Below are 19,377 nucleotides of genomic sequence, written 5' to 3'. Positions count from 1 at the left end.
ACCACCACATTTCCTGCTTTGACCACCAACCCAAGGTCCACAAACAGATCTGGCCTTGTAGATCCAATGTTTCTGCCTACCCTTGTCCTGTTGAACTCATCTCCTCATACCTTGACTTGGTCCTGTATCTTCTTATCCAATCCCTTCTCACCAATACCCAGGGTACCTCCCATGCTCTCCACCATCTTGACAACCTCCAGTTCCCAGCACCCACTACTTCATCTTGACTCTAGATGCACAAATTTTATACATGTCCATCCTCCATTACAAAGGTCTAGAAGCTCTCCACTTCTTTCTACAACAAATATCCCACCACCAATACTCTTATCTGCCTGAATGAACTTGATTTTACCCTGAATAACTTATCTTACCCCTTACTTCTTACAAATCAAAGGTGTATTCATAGGCACCAGCTATGCCCATCTTTTCATTGGCCTCATAGTTCAAAGTTCAAGTGTAATTGTCATTCAACCATACATGAAAACCCATGAATACAGCCAAATGAGACAGCATTACTCCAGGGCCAAAGTGCAACACACAGTACTAACAGTCATCCATAACACAAAGTAGCACATGCATCGGTAAAATACAGTCACACAGAAAAGATAGTCCAAGACCCCGAGTCCATGAATGTTGCAGAAATCTGCAGTTGAACACAATATGGCTTATTTTCTGCCGAACAAACACTAGGGGGCAGCACTGACTCCAGCTTGGACGCTGTGCCACACTGCCTCTGGTGGAGTGCTCTGACCCTCCCCAGGGCAGCTGTAAACAGGTGACACCACAGCTTGAGGCCTAGTCCTTGCTACGACCGAGGCCACGCAGCTTCCCTGCTGTCCTACCGTAAATAAGTTAGTGAATCAAACTTGCAGCATTCCATATTAACAATAGGGTCCAACAGGGTCTTGCAATCACAAGAAAAAAGACAGCAGCATTCGAACATGCTCCTTCTTCAAGCACAGATGCCTCCAATGCTTTTCTGACACAGGACGCAGCACAATCCACACAAAATCCAGCTCCTTCAGTTACTCCACCAACAAGCAACTTGCTCATAGGGTAGACCTGCAGTACTTTGTTCTTAATGTCCAGCAGGTCTTGCAATCATTAAAAAAAATGTTTAAAAAGGGCAAGAACACCTTTGGGTGACCTCGCAGAAGCCATGGCGATCGAACAGGCTGTCAACTTACTGGAGCAGTCCGTGCTCCTTCTCTGGTATGTCGAAGACTGTATACTGCCTTCTGCACCCATGTGGAATTTGTCAATTTTGTCACCTTTGTCAGCTCAGGAAACAAACTATCCACTGACATTTATAACAAATCTACTGACCCCCCCCCCCCGCCTCAGTTACTTAGACTACACCTCTTCCCATCATCATTTATCATGACTTTCTCCCAATTTCTCCACCTCCATTCCATCACTCATCTTCATCCCCTCCTGATACCCTTCCACAACATTTCTATATGATTAAGGTCAAGACTTTGACATGGCCATTTCAAAACATGAATTTTCTTCTTTTTAAACCATTCTATTGTTGATTTACACTTGTCTTTCAGATCACTATCTTGCTGCATTATCCAACTTCTATTCAGCTTCAGGTAACAGACTGCTACCCTGACATTCTCCTGCAAAATGTCTCAATACTATTTTGAATTCATTGTTCTCTCAACATTTGCAAGCTGTCCAGACCCTGAGGCAGCAAAGCAGCCCCAAGCCATGATGCTCCTTCCACCATGCTTCACAGTTGGGATGAGGTTTTGGTGTTGGTGTGCAGTGCCCTTTGCCCTCCAAATATAGCAATGTGTATTTCTGCCAAAAAGTTCAACTTTTGCCTCATATTTCCTCAGAACATTGTCCCAGAAGCATTGTAGGACATCCAGATGGTCATTTGCAAACTTGAGACGTGCAGCAGTATTTTTTTTTGGAGACTAGTGGTTTCCTCTGTGGTGTCCTTCCATGAACACCATTCTTGTTGTGTGTTTTTCCTATAGTGGACACAGTTCTAAAGATTTCTGCAGGTCTTTTGCTGTTACCCTTGAATTCTTTTTCACCTCCTTCAGCATTGCACATTGTGCTCTTGGTGTGATCTGTGCAGGACGCCCATTCCTAGGCAGAGTAGCAACAGTACTGAATTTCCTCCATTTGTAGACAATTTCTCTTACTGTGGACTGATGAGCACTCAGGTCTTTAGAAATGCTTCTGTAGCCTTTTCCAGCTTCATGCATCTTTACAATTCTTCTTCTAAGGTCCTCTGAAAGTTGTTTTCATCAAGGCATGGTTCATGTAAACAGATCTTTCTTGAGAAGTGCAGGCTCTGTCAGTAACCTAACTTTGTGTGTCTTTTTTTTAATATATAGGGCAGGGCACCACTACAACCCACACCTCCAGTCTCATCTCATTGATTGGAACACCCGACTCCAAATAGCTTTTGTAGAAGGCATAATCCCAGAGGTTCACACTTTTTTCAACAAATACATGTAATATTAGTTAATTTTTCTCAATAAGTAAATTAACAAGAGTAATGTTTTTATGTTTCTTTTAATTGGGTAATCTTTATCTAGTTTTAGAACTTGCGTGAAGATCACATCACATTTTATCTCATATTTATGCAGAAGTAGAGAAAATTTTACAGGGTTCACAAATTTTCTAACACTACTGTATCTGCCCATCTGTCCAAATATCTGACACACTTTATTATATTATCATCTACCACCTCCTCTGGCACTCTTTCCATATACCCCCCACCCTTTTTGTGGAAAAATATGCCCCACAGATCTTTAATTATTTCCCCTGTCACTTTAAACCAGGGTCCTCTAAGTTTGGACCCCCCTAGGAAAAAGAGTGACCATCCATCTACTCTGTGCCTCTCATAATTTTCTAAACCTCTACAAGACCTCCCTTCAGTCTCCTTCACTCAAGCAAAACCAGTCCCAGCATGTCGACTTTCAACTTGTAACTCAAATCCTTCAGTCCTAGCAACACCCCCGTGAACCCTTCCTGCACCCTCTCCAGCTTCATGACAGCCTTCCTACAATACGGCAAAAACTGCACACGATATTCCAGATGTAGTCCCCCCAGTCTTGTATAGATGTAACATGATGTCCCAGCTCCTGTACTCAGTGCCTTGTCCATTGAAGGGACACTTGTCATGTGCCTTCTTCACTACATAGTCTATCTGTGTCACTGCTTTCAGCAATCTATTGTACTTGTGCCCCGAGATTTCTCTGTTGAGCGACACTCCTCTTGGCCTTGTCATTCACTGTACATGGCCTGCCCTGGTTTAATTTCCCTAAATGCACCCCTTTACGCTTGTCTGAGCCAAGTTCCATCTGCTATTCTTTTGCCCACTTTTATGTGTCCTTTCTGTTAAACGCTTCCTAATAAGGCATTCAGAACAGTTTCCACTACACACACACATATCATCTTCCAATATTCAGACTCCCATTTGCTAATCATTTCCTAGTTATTCTTTTTAGTACAGGTTTCCCCCGCCGTCCGAAGGTAGAGCATTCCTATGAAACGGTTCGTAAGCCGGAATGTCGTAAAGCGAAGGAGCAATTACCATTTATTTATACGGGAAAAATTTGCAAGCGTTCACAGACCCAAAAATAACCTACCAAGTCATGCCAAATAACACATAAAACCTAAAATAACAGTAACATATAGTAAAAGCAGGAATGATATGATGAATACACAGCCTATATAAAGTAGAAACACTTCTCCACAATCATTGCCTGCACTGTTCCGCGTAGCGAAAATCTCACGCAAGTGCTGTCGGCAGAAACACAGCGCAAGCGCTCTCGGCAGAAAATCTCACGCAAGCACTGTTGGCAAAAACACTCTCTCCAGTAACCTTTAAGCTACAAAGCTGCCAAATCATATCAAATAACATGTAAAAATACACAGCCAATATAAAGTAGAAATAATGTATGTACAGTGTAGTATCACTTACAGGAATTGGGAAGACAGCGCAGAGCACACTGATGCTGTGTTAGGCTGAGTCGTCGGAGGTTGGGGTGGGGCAGTGGCCCCCACCCTCCGGGCAGCGAACTGATACCGATCCGTGAAGCATGCAGGGGTCCAGCGGTAGCTGGGACGCACACAGCACTTCTTTAAGAAAAAAGCCAAAATAAACAAGCTAATTAATTAGGTGCCACCCAGCATGTACATGTCGGCCCAGATCAGAGACGATTGCCGATTGCGTCGCCTCTGATCTGGGCCGACATTTACGTGCTGGGCAGCACCTAATTAATTAGCATGTTTATTTCGGCTTTTTTCTTAAAGACGTGCTGGGTGCGTCCCGGCTACTGCTGCATTCTCCACGAATCGGTATCTATCTGCACCCTGGGGGTTGGGGTGGTGGGACACTGGGGTGTCATCTCATCATTGTCTGTTTCCATTAGGGCAGGCAGGTCATCTTCTCCTATGACTGCCTGCCACGATATCGAAGGTCGAGGTTCGTCGTCTGTTGTGGCTGATGTGGAAGGCTTGAAAAATGACAGTATGCTTGACTGCTGAGCCTCGCGCATTTTTCTATCATACAGTTCTTTGTAAGCACTCAAACCATCTTGCAAATATGCCCTAAACTAACGTACCCTTTCAAAATTAAAGTTGTACTTTATCATTGCAGTGAAAATCTCACGCAGTTGCTTCACGTTCAGTTCCTGGATGACTTCACTTTCGCTACTGCATTCAGTTTCGATTGTTATCCTTTCCTCTTCCAATTGCATCAGCTCTTCATCGATCAGTTCTTGGTCATGGGATGCCAAAACCTCTTCAACATCATCTTCGTCAACTTCCACAAGCCAAACTCACTTTGTCCTTACTTTGTTCACCACGATCGAAATGCTTAATTATGTCTAGTTTTATGCTAAGTGTAACACCCTTATGAGCTCTTTTAGGCTTTTCCAATACCTTAGCACTCATCTTGCTAACGGCTGCTCACAGGCACGTGTTAAAGCAATGCCGGCTAGAATGCCGTTCCGAATCCAGGGGAGAGCGGCTGCTCGGGGCACGCGCTGCCTTTTTCTTTCGCGCGCTGCATTTTTTCTCGCGCACTGCTTTTTTTCGTAACAGTGAAGACACCTTCTGTTAGCGAAAACAGGAAACTAATGTAGGTCTTTCGTAACAGAGAGGTTTCGTAAAGCGAACGTTCAAAAAGCAGGGGACACCTGTAATCATAATGTACTAAGATCTGAACAATGACTAGGCAATTACCTTATTTGTGCTGAATTGTTTGGACAGCCTGGCACATCCTCCTAGTGGTACAGTCCTCCTTGTAGAGCCAAGAGTCCTCTTACCTTTAGTGTTGGTTTCTCCATTGGGAGGAAGTTTGAGCTCCAAAAACAGAACCTAGACCATTAAGTAAATCAGAGAACAGTCAAAATGTTAGGTGGTTTTATAAATGGGCCACTGTACTTGCTTTAGAGTAAAGGTCAAACAACACAGAAAAGGACCCTTTGGCTTACTTTGTCCATTGTGGCCATTTATATTATTCCCATTTGCCCGCATTGGCAGTATATCCTCCTATCGATTCAAATGTAACGGATGGACTCCACCCCAGGATTTATCAGACATTCGTCAGACCACGTATCAGTTAGCTTCAACTCTAAAATTAATTGTTTCTTTATGATAGATGTATAGGGAGGACCCAATGTTGCTACTGAAGTAGTCTTCCTTGTTTCCAAAAATCTTCATTCTAGACTTTGCCAACTGAAATGCTCATCTTTGAAAAAGGAACTACGCTATCACATATTCTTAATGGCTTACAGTACATTTGTATACTTCAATATTCCATGGATCATAAAATCAAGACCTTATGCTGTACTTTATCTTTTTAACGAACACACTTGTTCATTACGAGAAGGTGAATGGACAGCTCCATTCCAAGCAATTAAGATCTGTTTATTTTAGCCCTCTCATTACATGGGGTGAGGTGAGAGTGATTGTCCAACAGTGCTAGAACAAATGTGGCTCTGGAGAACTGAAAGAAAACTAGTTAGTAAGAATAAGGAACAGACCTTTCACTGACTAGAGTCCTGCCTACTACAGTGACAATATGTTCTTGACGGCTATCGGTATCAGTGACAAGAGTTTCTCAAGACAGTGTCTTAAGAACAACCGTCTGCAATTCCCTCATCAATGATGTTCATTCCATCATAAGGATGTTTCTTGCTGACTACAATGTTTCACTTTATCTGCTGCTACACAGATAACACCATGGTTTTTCATATATTAAAACTAGAAAGTGTTCAGCTTGAACTACTGATTGAAATTATCATGCCAGGCATGTGGCAGGTGATAGCCATCTCCAATAATAAACTCCAACCACATCCTCTTGATATTTGACTGTATTAAAATCAGTAAACCCTGTCTGGCGACATCAAAGCATGTTTGAAGCTGGGCTTCCTATGATGAGCATCTCATCTCTTGCTTTCCAAAAGCAATTTCAAAATATAGTTCAGCAACTTGCAAGGAGCTCCTAAATCCAAAGGCAGCAGCATCCGTCATGGCCAGATTTAATTAACAGCCCAACCGTGCATGATCATTTAGTCAAAATATATCAGAAATTGTTAAGTTCAAAGCAGAGAAGTACAAAACTTCACAAAAGCCTCGATTTAGACAATGCTACTTGCTATGCAATAGGAAAGAAACCCAAATAAAAACTGGTAAACCTGTTCAAAGGTAAAATGACACAGGTTCAATGGGAGTTTCAAAGCAGAACATTGTGACACAGAACCAGTTTAAACACCCAAGGGCAAGGCATCCACTTACTAATGAGTTGTTGCTGATTAAAGGTGTGAGGAGCAATCATTATCGTTATGTGCCATTGCGTATGACATAGGCAATCAAGGGCTCATGATTGGTCTTGGCAAAGGAGCAATACAAAATTTACAAAAACAGACACACAAGAGATTCTGCAGATGCTGGAAGCCTGGAGCAACGCACAAAATGCTGGAGGAACTCAGCAAGTCAGACAGCATCCATAAAGGAGAATAAACAGTCGATGTTTTCAACCGAGGGTCTCAGCCCAAACTGTTGACTGTTTATTTCCCTCCAAAATTCAAAACAGAGCAAGAGTCTGAAAAGTAAAAATAAAAACAACTTTGTATCAGTACTTAGAGAGGTCAAGAGACTAAACTGCCTGATATACAGGAGCTAATATTGAATCAGGGTCAAGGACAATAAAATAACAAAGAAAATTCCTTTCAGTCAGAACATTTTCCGTGAAGTACAATTGTTCTAGTGCACAAAAGGTGATGGAAAGTGACCAAAATACTGTAGACATAATTTTTTTAAATTATTATTCTAGTGGATACATCAATTGGAACTTGCCTGGAATTCAAAAATCAAAAAGGAGATTTAAACAAGGCTTTCAAGTCAATATGCAAAAAGACAGGTCTGATCCGTGGGTTAAGATTCTAAACTGGAGAAAGGCCAATTCTGATGGAATTGGAAATTATCTGGCAAGAGTGGATTGGGACAGGTTGTTTTCTGGCAAAGGGGTACTTGGAAAGTGGGAGGCCTTCAAAAGTGAAATTTTAAGGGTACAAAGCTTATATGTGCCTGTCAGAATAAAAGGCAAAGATAAGTGTGGGGAACCTTGTTTCTTAAGAGATATTGAGACCCTGGTTAAGAGAAGAAAAAAAATGGAGTGCATAGCACGTAGGAATAAATGAAGTGGTTATGGAGTTCAAAAAATGCAAGAGAACACGTCAGAATGTAATCAGGAGGGTTTTACTCTCCTCCCATCCGGTAGGCGCTACAGGAGCCTCCGCTCCTGCACCAGCAGGCACAGGAAGAGCTTCTTCCCTGAGGCTGTGACTCTACTGAACCTCACATCACAGCGCTAAGCAGTATTGCACCCATATTGTACTGTCTCAGTACTTTTATATTTGTGTGCTGTAGCACCTTTTTTTATTTGCAGTTATTTTGTAAATAACACTATTCTTTTCATTTCTGGTCAGATGCTAAATGCATTTCATTGGCTTTGTATCTGTACTCAGCACAATGACAATAAAGTTGAATCTAATCTAAAAGAAGGCATGAGGTTGCTGTGGCAGACAAGGTGAAGGAGAATCCTAAGGGATTCTACAGAAATGTTCAGAGCAAAAGGATTGCACAGGACAAAATTGGTCCTTTCAAAGACCAGAATGGTAATCCATGTGTGGAGCCAAAACAGATGGGAGAGATCTTAAGTGAATTCTTTGTATCTGTATTTACTCAGGAGATGGATACAGAGTCCATGGAAGTGAGGCAAAGGAGCATCAACTTCATGGACCTTGTTCTGATTACAGAGGAGGGGGTGTTTGCTATCCTACAGCAAATCAGAGTGGATAAATCCCCAGGGCCTGACAAACTGTTCCCTTGGGCCATACGGGAGGCAAGCGCAGAAATTGCTGGGCCCTAGCATAGATGATTAAAAGATCTTTAGCAACAAGAGAGATACCTAAATGAAGGACAGCCAATGTTTTTCCACTATTTAAAAACTACTCTCAACATAAACCAGGAAACTATAGGCGGGTGAGTCTGACATCAGTTGTGGGAAAGTTATTGGAAGGCATTCTAAGGGACCGGAGGTATAAGCATTTGGATAAACATAGATTGATTAAGGATAGTCAGCAGGGCTTCGTGCATGGTCGGTCATGTCTAACCAATCTTATAGCTTTTCAAGGAAGTTACCAGGAAAGTGGATGAAGGCAAGGCAGTGGATACTGTATACACGGACTTTAGTAAGGCACCTGACAAGGTTCCGCAAGAGAAGCTGGTCAAGAAGGTTCAGTTGCTCGTCATTCAGGATGAGGTAGTGAATTGGATAAGACATTGGTTTTGTGGGAGAAGCCAGAGATGGTAGCAGAAGGTTGCCTCTCTGACTGGAGGCTGGTGACTAGTGATGTGTCGCAGAGATCAGTGCTGGGTCCTTTGTTGTTTGTCATATATATCAAAGATTGGGATGATAATGTGGTTAACTGATCAGCAAGTTTGCAGATGACACTAAGATTAGGGGTGTAGCAGACAGTGAGGAAGCCCATCACAGCTTGCAGAGCGATCGACATCAGCTGGAGAAATGAGCTGAGAAATGGCAGGTGGAATTTAATGCAAACAAGTGCAAGGTTTTTGCACGTCAGCAGGACCAACCAAGGTAGGTCTTACACAGTGAATGGTACAACACTGAGGAGTGCGGTAGAACAAAGGGATCTGGGAAGGTACATCCATAATTCATTTAAAGTGGCATCAGAGGTCATAAAGAAGCTTTTGGCACTTTGGCCTACATAAATCACTGTATTGAGTACAGGAGATGGGATGTTATGTTGAAATTATACAAGGCGTTGGTAAGGCCTAATTTGTAGTATTGTCTGCAGTTTTGGTCACCCATCTACGGGAAAGATGTAAACAAGGTTGAAAGAGTACACAGAAAATTTACAAAGATGTTGCCAGGTCTGGAGAACATGAGTTTTAAGGAAAGACTGAATCGGGTAGGACTGCATTCTTTAGAACATAGAAGATTGAGAGAGATTTGATAGAGGTATATAAAGTTATGTAGGATTATAGATAGAGTAAATGCAAGTAGGCTTTTTCCACTGAGGTTGAGTGGGACTACAACCAGAGGTTATGGGTTAATGGTGAAAGGTGAGATGTTGCAACTGTAGTTAGACCTCACTTGGAGTATTATGATAAGTGCTGGATGTGAAAGCTTTAGAGAGGGTGCAGTAGAGATTTACCAAAATGCTGCCTGGATTAGAGAACACGTCGCATGTGGAAAGATTAAGCAAGCTAAGGCTTCTCTCTTAAGAGTGAAGGAGGATGAGAGGTGCTTAACAAGATAAAATCCTATGGCAGTACAGGAAAGATATAAGCATGGATGGCCTATTGGCTGACAGGCGGGGCCAGTGAGTGGGAATAATGGGGACTTACCCAGTTGGCTGCCAGTGACTAGTGGTGTTCCTCAGGGGTCAGTATTGGGGCCACTGCTTTTCACATTGTTTGTCAATGATTTGGATAATGGAATTGATGGCTTTGTGGCAAAGTTTGCAAATGATATGAAGATAGGTGGAGGAGTAGGTAGTGTCGAGGAAGCAATGTGATCGCAGCAGAACTTAAGACAAATTGGAAGAATGGGCAAAAAAGTGGCAGATGGAATACAGCACTGGGAAATGTATGATAATGCATTTTGGTAAAAGGAACAATAGTGTGGACTATTATCTAAATGGGAAGAAAATTCAAACGTTAGAGGTGCATTTATCCCAGAAGGTTAATTTACAGGTTGAGTCTGCAAGGAGATAATGCTGAGCCTTTGTAAGACACTAGTCAGACCGCACTTGGAGTATTGAGAGTTTTGGGCCCCATATCTCAGAAAGAATGTGTTGTCATTGGAGAGAGTCCAGAGGAGGTACACGAGGGTGATTCTGAGAATGAAGGGGTTAGCATATGAGGAACGTTTGGCAGCTTCGGGCCTGTACTCACTAGAATTTAGAAGAATGTAGGGGGATTAGATAGTTTTTTTTTTGCGTGTCGTACCAGATATTCAGCCATTCTTGTCTGGCACGTGGTGTCAGGATTAACTGGGTCACATTATGAACGACCCTTGTATTTTTTTACAAGGCCGAGTGGTTAGCTCGACACTCAACCCGACACGGAAGGAAAGCATGCTCGGGGGTGGCCCGACCTGGATTCGAACTCGGGAACCTTTGCTCCGGAGTCCGGCGCTGATCTCACTGCGCCACCAGCTGGCCGACTAGATAGTGATGGATGTGGAGAGGATGCTTGCTCTGGTGGGGGTATCCAGAACTAGAGGATACACCCTTAAAATTGAGGGGCCACCCTTTAAAACAGAAGTAAAGAGTAATTTTTTTAGCCAGAGCGTAGCAACTCTGTGAAATGCTCTGCCACAGACTGCGGTGGAGACCAACTCTGTACATATATTTAAGGCGGAAGTTGATCGTTTCCTGGTCTGTCAGGGCATCAAAGGATATGGCGAAAAGGAGGGTGTATGGGGTTGATTGGGATCTGGGATCAGCCATGATGGAATGGCGGAGCAGACTCGATGGGCTGAATGGCCTAATTCTGCTCCTATGTCTTATGGACTTGATAGAGGTGTACAAGATGATAAGAAGCATAGTTGGAGTGGACAGCCAGACCCTTTTTCCCAGGGTGCAATGCTTAATATAAGGTGGCATAATTTTAAAGTGATTGGAGGAAAGTAAGGTGGGGTGACATCAGAGGAATTAGTGTGTGTGTGTGTGTGTGTGTGTGTGTGTGTGTGTGTGTGTGTGTGTGTGTATGTATGTATGTATATACACACACACATACATACATGCATACATACGAGGAGTGATTGATAAGTTCATGCCCTAAGGCAGAAGGAGATGAGTTATTAACTTTTAACTTCTGGCATAATCATTCAAAGAGTTGACCTGCGTGTGCATGTAACGAGAGCTGTATAACTCATCTCCTTCTATCCTAGGCCACGAACTTATCAATCATCCAATCACACACTATCTGGAGGTCCAAGATCCGTATGCTCCACGACTGCTGGACTAAGTGCATACATGTAGGAGGAGACAATGTTGAAAAATAAATGTGTTAGGTTTTCTAAAATTGACTCCTTCTACCTTAGGCCACGAACATATCAATCACCCATCGTATATGTACACAGAGTGTGGTAAGAGCGTGAAATGCACTGCCAGGGATGGTGGTGTAGACAAATACATTAGGAATATTTAACAGACTCCTTAGACTGTCATAAGGTGAAAGAAAAATGGAGGACGTGAGGGAGAAGGGTTAGATTTATCTCGGGGTTGGTAAAAAGTCAGCTCAACATCGTGGGCCAAAGGGCCTATACTTCGCTCTGTTGTCCTATGTTCAATGTTCTATTACCCACTATCTCACTGAATAGAGGAAAATGGTTAGTTTCGGTCTAGAAAATGGCTAAATTTAAAGATCTAAATATCTTTACCTGTTCCCATATGTCACAATTCAGCACGTTCTTTACCATACCCTCGTCTGGAAGTATACATCCAATGCTTGATTGTCAGTGATTGAAAATCCTGAATTTTTTTACCTAGTAGCATATTCAACACAAGGGTTGCAGGAATTCCTCAATGGCAGGGCAGCAAATCTAATTTTCCTTCAATATGCAGTTTCAACAGAGATATGAAAGCAAATTTTTTTGCCTAAAGCATTGGGATGTAAATCTAATGCTAAAAAAACAGTAGCATTTGAATAATTTAGCCTATAGCCAATAAGGAAAAAATAGTCAGTCTGAAATGATAACATTTTAAGTGAAAAGGTTTAATACTCAACCCGATTCAAACAGAAAAGTCTGTGGATATATGTTAAAATCTTACCTTTGCAATGTCATCTGGGCTGGTCAGAGAGAAACTGTGTCCCACTAGCTGATAAGCTTGTTCTTCAATGTCTGCAAGTTTAGCCTGCATTATATATTTCTGGCTCTCGCACTCAGCGGTACTGAATCCTATCCCATTCATCTCCAGCAATGCCAGACAATATTGGGTCTTCATTTCAACATTGCAAAACACGTCTGTAACAGAGTAGAGAAGGTAACATGTCAGTAAAGCCTAACACGGGGGGGGGGGGGGAGGAGGTCCTTCCTCACTGAGCTGCAACCCTTCCCTACCCCCTACACAATTTAAAAAGTTTTTAAATCATTGTTAAAAAGAATGACTAATACATCATTTGCATTTAGTTCATGAAGAATTCAAATGAAATATTTGAATAGTTTTGTATTGCACAGACACAAGACATCCAGCGTCAACAAATATACACTCATGCCTATAAAATGCAAATGGACCAGCTTAGATGTGAATCTTTGTCAGCATGGGACCAATTGGATGAAGAGCTCATTTCCATGCTGTATGACACTATGACCATTGCACATATAGAGTGCAGGGAAGGTGCTGATCTCACTTAGACAGATTTTTATCCTGTGCCTTTCAGGTTGTTCTAATCCATCCTAAACAAACCCCATCCATCCTAAAGGAGACATGTAAAAAAACCAAGATGCACAATAACTCAAATCATCCATCTACTGGTTTATATTTACAACAAAACTTATAACCATATAACAATTACAGCACGGAAACAGGCCATCTCGGCCTTTCTAGTCCGTGCCGAACTCTTACTCTCACCTAGTCCCACCGACCTGCACTTAGCCCATAACCCTCCGTTCCTTTCCTGTCCATATAGCTATCCAATTTAACTTTAAACGACAACATCGAACCTGCCTCAACTACTTCTGCTGGAAGCTCGTTCCACACAGCCACCACTCTCTGAGTAAAGAAGTTCCCCCTCATATTACCCCTAAACTTTTGCTCTTTAACTCTCAACTCATGTCCTCTTGTTTGAATCTCCCCCACTCTCAATGGAAAAAGCCTAGCCACGTCAACTCTATCTATCCCTCTCATAATTTTAAATTCCTCTATCAAGTCCCCCCTCAACCTTCTATGTTCCAAAGAATAAAGACCCAAACTTGCAGACTCACCTTGCAGATTTTCTTTCTGAAGTAGAATATTAAGTTGATTCATTACATTAAAGACTAGCACAGACTCGATGGAGGCTCTGTGACGGCCTGAGACATCTGCTTGCACATCCAGCCCAAGACTCTGAATGCCTTGACTTGTTTTCACCCCTTCTAACAGTGCAAGTTGCTGAGGGAGAAAGTTGGTCACCATATTATGGAGGGTCCTCTCTTTGGAACCAGGATCCAGCAGCCAACAAGCAACCTAAACACAACACAAATTTACCACAAGATTTTTTTTCAAAATGGCAAGCAATAGTTCAAGTTTAAGTAATTCCTCAAAAGTGACTCAGGGTTTCAGCAAAATGCAATTACTACCTTTGGATCTTCATAATTGCCTTCCATGGAGATGTTGCAGGCTTGAAGGAGAATTTTATAGTGTTGCTTAAAGTCATATGTTATAATTGAACGTCGTTCTTCAGTAAGTCCACCTTGCTCCAAGCATGAACGCACATGGAGGAGCCGCTCTTTCACAGAAAGGTCAGGGTCTAGAGGCGGAGGAGCCAAACTGTTGCTTAAGTCTCCTTTAAAAAATATAAAATGAGTTAAAGATGGGCAATAACCGGAAGCATTTCCCACAGGAAGTTGCATGACAACAAATATGTTAAATATAAATAATTACATTTGTACGCATAGTCATAAGTTACATTCAGGTCCTCCACCTAATTCAGTTAAAATTGCTTGCTGAGGGAGATGAAACTCCAAACAATTGGTTCAGAAGGATGGATTTTCGGGTCTGATATTGACTGAATTAAGCTTTTCTTACCAGTGTTTTGCTGACCATCCTGCAAGGAGATGTAATAAGCATCCTTCCCTCCCCAAGATACACACAATCCAATCAATATAAGGTCTTTGTGACTGCTCACTTCTAAGCCATTGGCTTTGGCTTGAATCTTTGTAGTCTGGGCTAGAAAATAGATGAAGGGATTAGAAAAGTGAAATAAATAAACTTCCACCCATAAGAACACACTTTATTCTCAAAAATAAAATACCAGATTTAATGTTTTAATCCAAATAGAAAACAACCAGAGTTTGCATGGTTGTTTGAGAGTTTAAGGTCAGCTGACATTTGCAATCAACAGCTGAATCTGTTTCACATTTGCAAATCCTTCTCCAAATAAAACACTAGATTTAAAACTTTTTTTTAATTACTCAGGAGTAAATTGCGAGAGGATTTGGACACAAGCCCAACAAAACATCAGCTTAGATATGCAGAGAGGTGAAAGTCATCTGGCAAAAAGGGTCTCAATGTGAGTGAGATGGGTTAACTGATTCTAGTCCCCACAAAACAGACTTAAATTTATACTTTATTGTCGCCAAACAATTGATACTAGAACGTACAATTATCATGGCAATATTTGATTCTGCGCTTCCCGCTCCCTGGATTACAAATCGATAGTAAATATTAAAAATTTAAATTATAAATCATAAATAGAAAAATAGAAAGTAAGGTAGTGCAAAAAAACCGAGAGGCAGGTCCAGATATTTGGAGGGTATGGCCCAGATCTGGGTCAGGATCCGTTCAGCAGTCTTATCACAGTTGGAAAGAAGCTGTTCCCAAATCTGGCCATACGAGTCTTCAAGCTCCTGAGCCTTCTCCCGGAGGGAAGAGGGACGAAAAGTGTGTTGGCTGGGTGGGTCGTGTCCTTGATTATCCTGGCAGCATTGCTCCGACAGCGTGCGGTGTAAAGTGAGTCCAAGGACGGAAGATTGTCACTATGTTTGCATTCCATGGGTAACCATGGTTGTCACAGGATGAGAAAAATATGAAAATGTCACATTTTCCAGTCTGTAACTGCCAATTACATTTTTTACCCATCGCAAATTGTTTGAGAAGATTGTAGTGACCCACATCTTGAACGGCTGCAGTCCTTCTGAAGAAGATACTTCTTTAATGCAATTAGGAAGTATCAGATTTGGTCCCAGCAACAATGAATAAACAGCAAAATACTTCTATATCAGGATGTTGTGTAACTTTGAAAGCATGTAAGAATCAACCGTGTTGGTCAATCTGAAGTTACATAAATACCAAAATCACCAAGGATCGTAAATTTCCTCCCTTGAAACCATTGGTGAACTTGATGATATATGCAATTTCATTGTTACCAATTACTCACTTTTGTTTAATTTCAAACTATTAATTGAATTTAATTTACACAACTGGGAATTGAACTCTGGCTCCAGACCATTTGTTCAACTCTCTGGATTAACTGCTGGGTAATTTAGATGCTACTTCAACAACATATCTCATTAGTGGATGCTCTTTTAAGGTTAGGTGTTGTGTAATAACCTAGATCCTATTAGGGAGCTTAATGTAAAGGAACCCTTAGGAGGCAGTGATCATAATATGATTGAATTCATACTGCAATTTGAGAGGGAGAAGCATAAATCACATCTATCAGTATTGCAATGGAATAAAGGGAATTACAGAGGCATGAGAGAGGAACTTTCCCAGGTGGATTGGAGGAGGATACTGGCGGGGATGACGGCAGAACAGAGATAGCTGAAGTTTCTGGGATTAGTTCACAAGGTGCAGGGTAGATATGTCCTACAGAAGAAGTTGTTCTCAAATGCCAACTGTGACTGACAAAGGAAGTTAAGGGCTGCATAAAAGCTAAGGAAAGGAAATATAAGGTAGCAAAAGTGAGTGAGAAGTTGGATGATTGAGAAGCTTTGTAAATCCAACAACAGGCAATTAAAAAAGCTATAAAAAGGGGAAAGATGAAATATGACAGAAATCTGGCCAATGATATAAAGCAGGAAAGTTAAAGCTTTTTTCAGTTATATAAAGAGTAAAAAGGAGAGAGTTGATAGTGAACCACTGGAAAATGATGCTGGTGAGGTAGTAATAGGAGACAAAGAAATGGCAGATGAATTTAAAGGTTACTTTGCATCAGTCTTCACTGTGGAACACACTAGCAGAGGTCCAAGAGTGTCAGGGAGCAAGAGTAAGTGCCATTTCTATTACAAAGGAAAAAGTACTAGGCAAACTCAAAGGTCTTAAGGTGGATAAGTCACCTGGACCATATGGACCACATCCCAGAGTCTATGAGAGGTTGCTGAAGATATAACGGATGCATTGGTCATGAGCTTTCAAGAATCACTTGATTTTGGCATGGTTCCAGAGGACTGGAAGATTGCAAATGTCACTCCACTCTTTAAAAAGGGAGGAAAGCAACGGAAAGGAAATTGTGGGCCAGGTAGCCTAACCTCACTGATTGGGAAAGTGTTGGAGTCTATTATTAAGGATGAGGCTTCAGGGTGCTTGGAAACTAAAGATTAAATAATCCAAAGGCAACATGGTTTCTTGTCTGACAAATCTGTTGGAGTTCTTTGAGGAAGTAACAAGCAGAGTGGACAAAGGAGAGGCAGTGGATGTCATTTACTTGGATTTTCAGAAGGCATTTGATAAGGTGCCACACATGAGACTGCTTAACAAATAAAATCCTGTGACATTACAGGAAAGATACAGGCTTGGACATGGAATGGCTGACAGGCAGGAGGCAGGCTGTGAGAATAAAAGGGTCTTCTCTGGTTGACTGCCAGGAACTAGTGGTGTTCCTCAAGGTCAGTATTGGGACCACTACTTTTCAAATTGTTTGTCATTGATTTGGATAATGGAAATGATGGCTTTGTGGCAAAGTTTGCTGATGATACAAAGATAAGTGGAGGGGTAGGTAGCGCTGAGGAAGCAATGCAAGTGCAGCAGGACTTAAGACAAATTGGAAGAATGGGCAAAAAGGTGGCAGATAGAATACAGTGTTGGGAAATGTATGATAATGTATTTTGGTAAAAGGAACAATAGTGCAGACCATTATCCAAATCGGGAGAAGGTCAAATATCAGAGGTGAAGAGGGACTTAGTAATCCTCGTGAAAGACTCCCAGAAGGTTACTTCACAGGTTGAGTCTGTAATAAAGAAGGCAAATGTAATGTTGGCATTTATTTCAAGGGGAATAGAATTTAAAAGCAAGGAGGTAATGCTGAGGGCTTTGTAAGACTCTAGTCAGGCCGCACTTGGAGTATTGTCAAGTTTTCGGCCCCATATCTCAGAAAGGATGTGTCGTCATCGGACAGAGTCCGGAGGAGGTTCACAAGGATGATTCTGGAAACAAAGGGGTTAACATATAGTGGTGCTAGAATGTTTGTAAACCTATTGAATTTTCTCTATTTCTGCATAAATATGACCTAAACTGTGATCAGATCTCCACACATCTTAAAATTAGATAAAGGGAACCCAATTAAAAAAATAACACAAAAACACATCATTCTTGTTCACTTATTTATTGAGAAAAATGATCCAATATTACACGGATTTGTTGGAAAAACTATGTGAATCTTTGCTTTCAATAACTGGTGTGACTCCCTTGTACAGCAATAACTTCAACAAACATTTCCAGTATCTGTTGATTAGTCCTGCACATCGGCTTGGAGGAATTTTAGGCCATTTCTCCTTACAAAAGTGCTTCAACTCTGGGATGTTGGTGGGCTTCCTTGTATGAACTGCTTGCCTCAGGCCCTTCCACAAGACTTCTATAGGTTTAAGGTCAAGACTTTGACTCAGCCATTCCAAAACGTGATTTTTTTCTTTTTAAACAATTCTGCTGTTGATTTACTCTTTGTGTTTCGGATCATTGTCTTGTTGTATTATCAAACTTCTATTAAGCTTCAGGTGACACACTGTTAACCGTGACATTCTCTTGTAAAATGTCTTGATACAATTTTGAGTTTATTGTTCCCTCAACGATTGCAAGCTGTCCAGGCCCTGGGGTAGCAAAGCAGCCCCAAACTATGATGCTCCTTCCACTATGCTTCACAGTTGGGATGAGGTTTTGGTGTTGGTATGCAGTGCCCTTTTTCCTCCAAACATAGCAATGTTTTGAGTTAACAGGTTCTACTTTTGTCTTGCCTGTCCACAGAACAGAAGCATTGTAGAATATCCAAGTGGTTTTTTGCAAACTTGAGACTTTTTTTTGGAGAGCAGTGGTTTCCTCCATGGTGTCCTTCCATGAACACCATTCTTGTTCAGTATTTTTCTTATAGTGGACACATTTCCAACAAATATTTGTAATATTGGATCATTTTTCTCAATAAGTAAATGAACAAGTGTAATGCTTATGTGTTATTTATTTAATTGGGTTCTCTTTATCTTGTTTTAGGAATAAGATGAAGATCTGATCACATTTTAGGTCATACTGTATTTATAGTCATACTTTATTGATCCCAGGGGGAAATTGGTTTTCATTACATATTATTATATTTATCATATTAAATAATAAATAGTAATAGAACCATAGATAGTTAAATAGTAATATGTAACTTATGCCAGTAAATTATGAAATAAGTCCAGGACCAGCCTATCGGCAAAGGGTATCTGACCCTCCAAGGGAGGAGTTGTAAAGTTTGATGGCCACAGGCAGGAATGACTTCCTATGACGCTCTGTGCTGCATCTCGGTGGAATGAGTCTCTGGCTGAATGTACTCCTGTGCCCATCCAGTACATTATATAGTGGATGGGAGACATTGACCAAGATGGCATGCAACTTGGACAGCATCCTCTTTTCAGACACCACCGTCAGAGAGTCCAGTTCCATCCCCACAACATCACTGGCCTTACAAATAAGTTTGTTGATTCTGTTGGTGTCTGCTACCCTCAGCCTGCTGCCCAACACACAACAGCAAATAGAATAGTAATATATAGTAATAGAGAAAATTCTACCGAGTTCATAAACTTTCTAGCACCACTGTATGAGGAGCATTTGGCAGCTTTGGGTCTGTACTCACTGGAGTTTAGAAGAATGTGGGCGGGGGGGATCCCATTGAAACCTACCGCACTTTGCAAGA

The 19,377-nt window shown here is 41.5% G+C and overlaps 1 protein-coding gene across 2 annotated transcripts in view; it reads right to left on the bottom strand.

Annotated features, from left to right (window-relative positions):
- The window catches only part of polq (polymerase (DNA directed), theta), a 103,388-nt gene that overhangs the window by 15,869 nt on the left and 68,142 nt on the right, over nt 1–19,377 (bottom strand). For both annotated transcript variants that reach the window (XM_063050639.1, XM_063050640.1), the window contains exons 19-23: nt 14,301–14,441; nt 13,853–14,058; nt 13,499–13,739; nt 12,345–12,538; nt 5,215–5,349 (exon numbers count right to left, since the gene is read on the bottom strand). In XM_063050639.1, the coding sequence (XP_062906709.1) occupies nt 5,215–5,349; nt 12,345–12,538; nt 13,499–13,739; nt 13,853–14,058; nt 14,301–14,441 (917 nt within the window). The remainder of the gene's footprint in view (nt 1–5,214; nt 5,350–12,344; nt 12,539–13,498; nt 13,740–13,852; nt 14,059–14,300; nt 14,442–19,377) is intronic.

This window comes from Mobula hypostoma, chromosome 6 (genome assembly GCF_963921235.1).
Source record: "Mobula hypostoma chromosome 6, sMobHyp1.1, whole genome shotgun sequence".
NCBI lineage: Eukaryota > Metazoa > Chordata > Chondrichthyes > Myliobatiformes > Myliobatidae > Mobula > Mobula hypostoma.
Note: the sequence above shows the minus strand (reverse complement) of the source record. Positions and strands in the feature narration are given on the sequence as shown.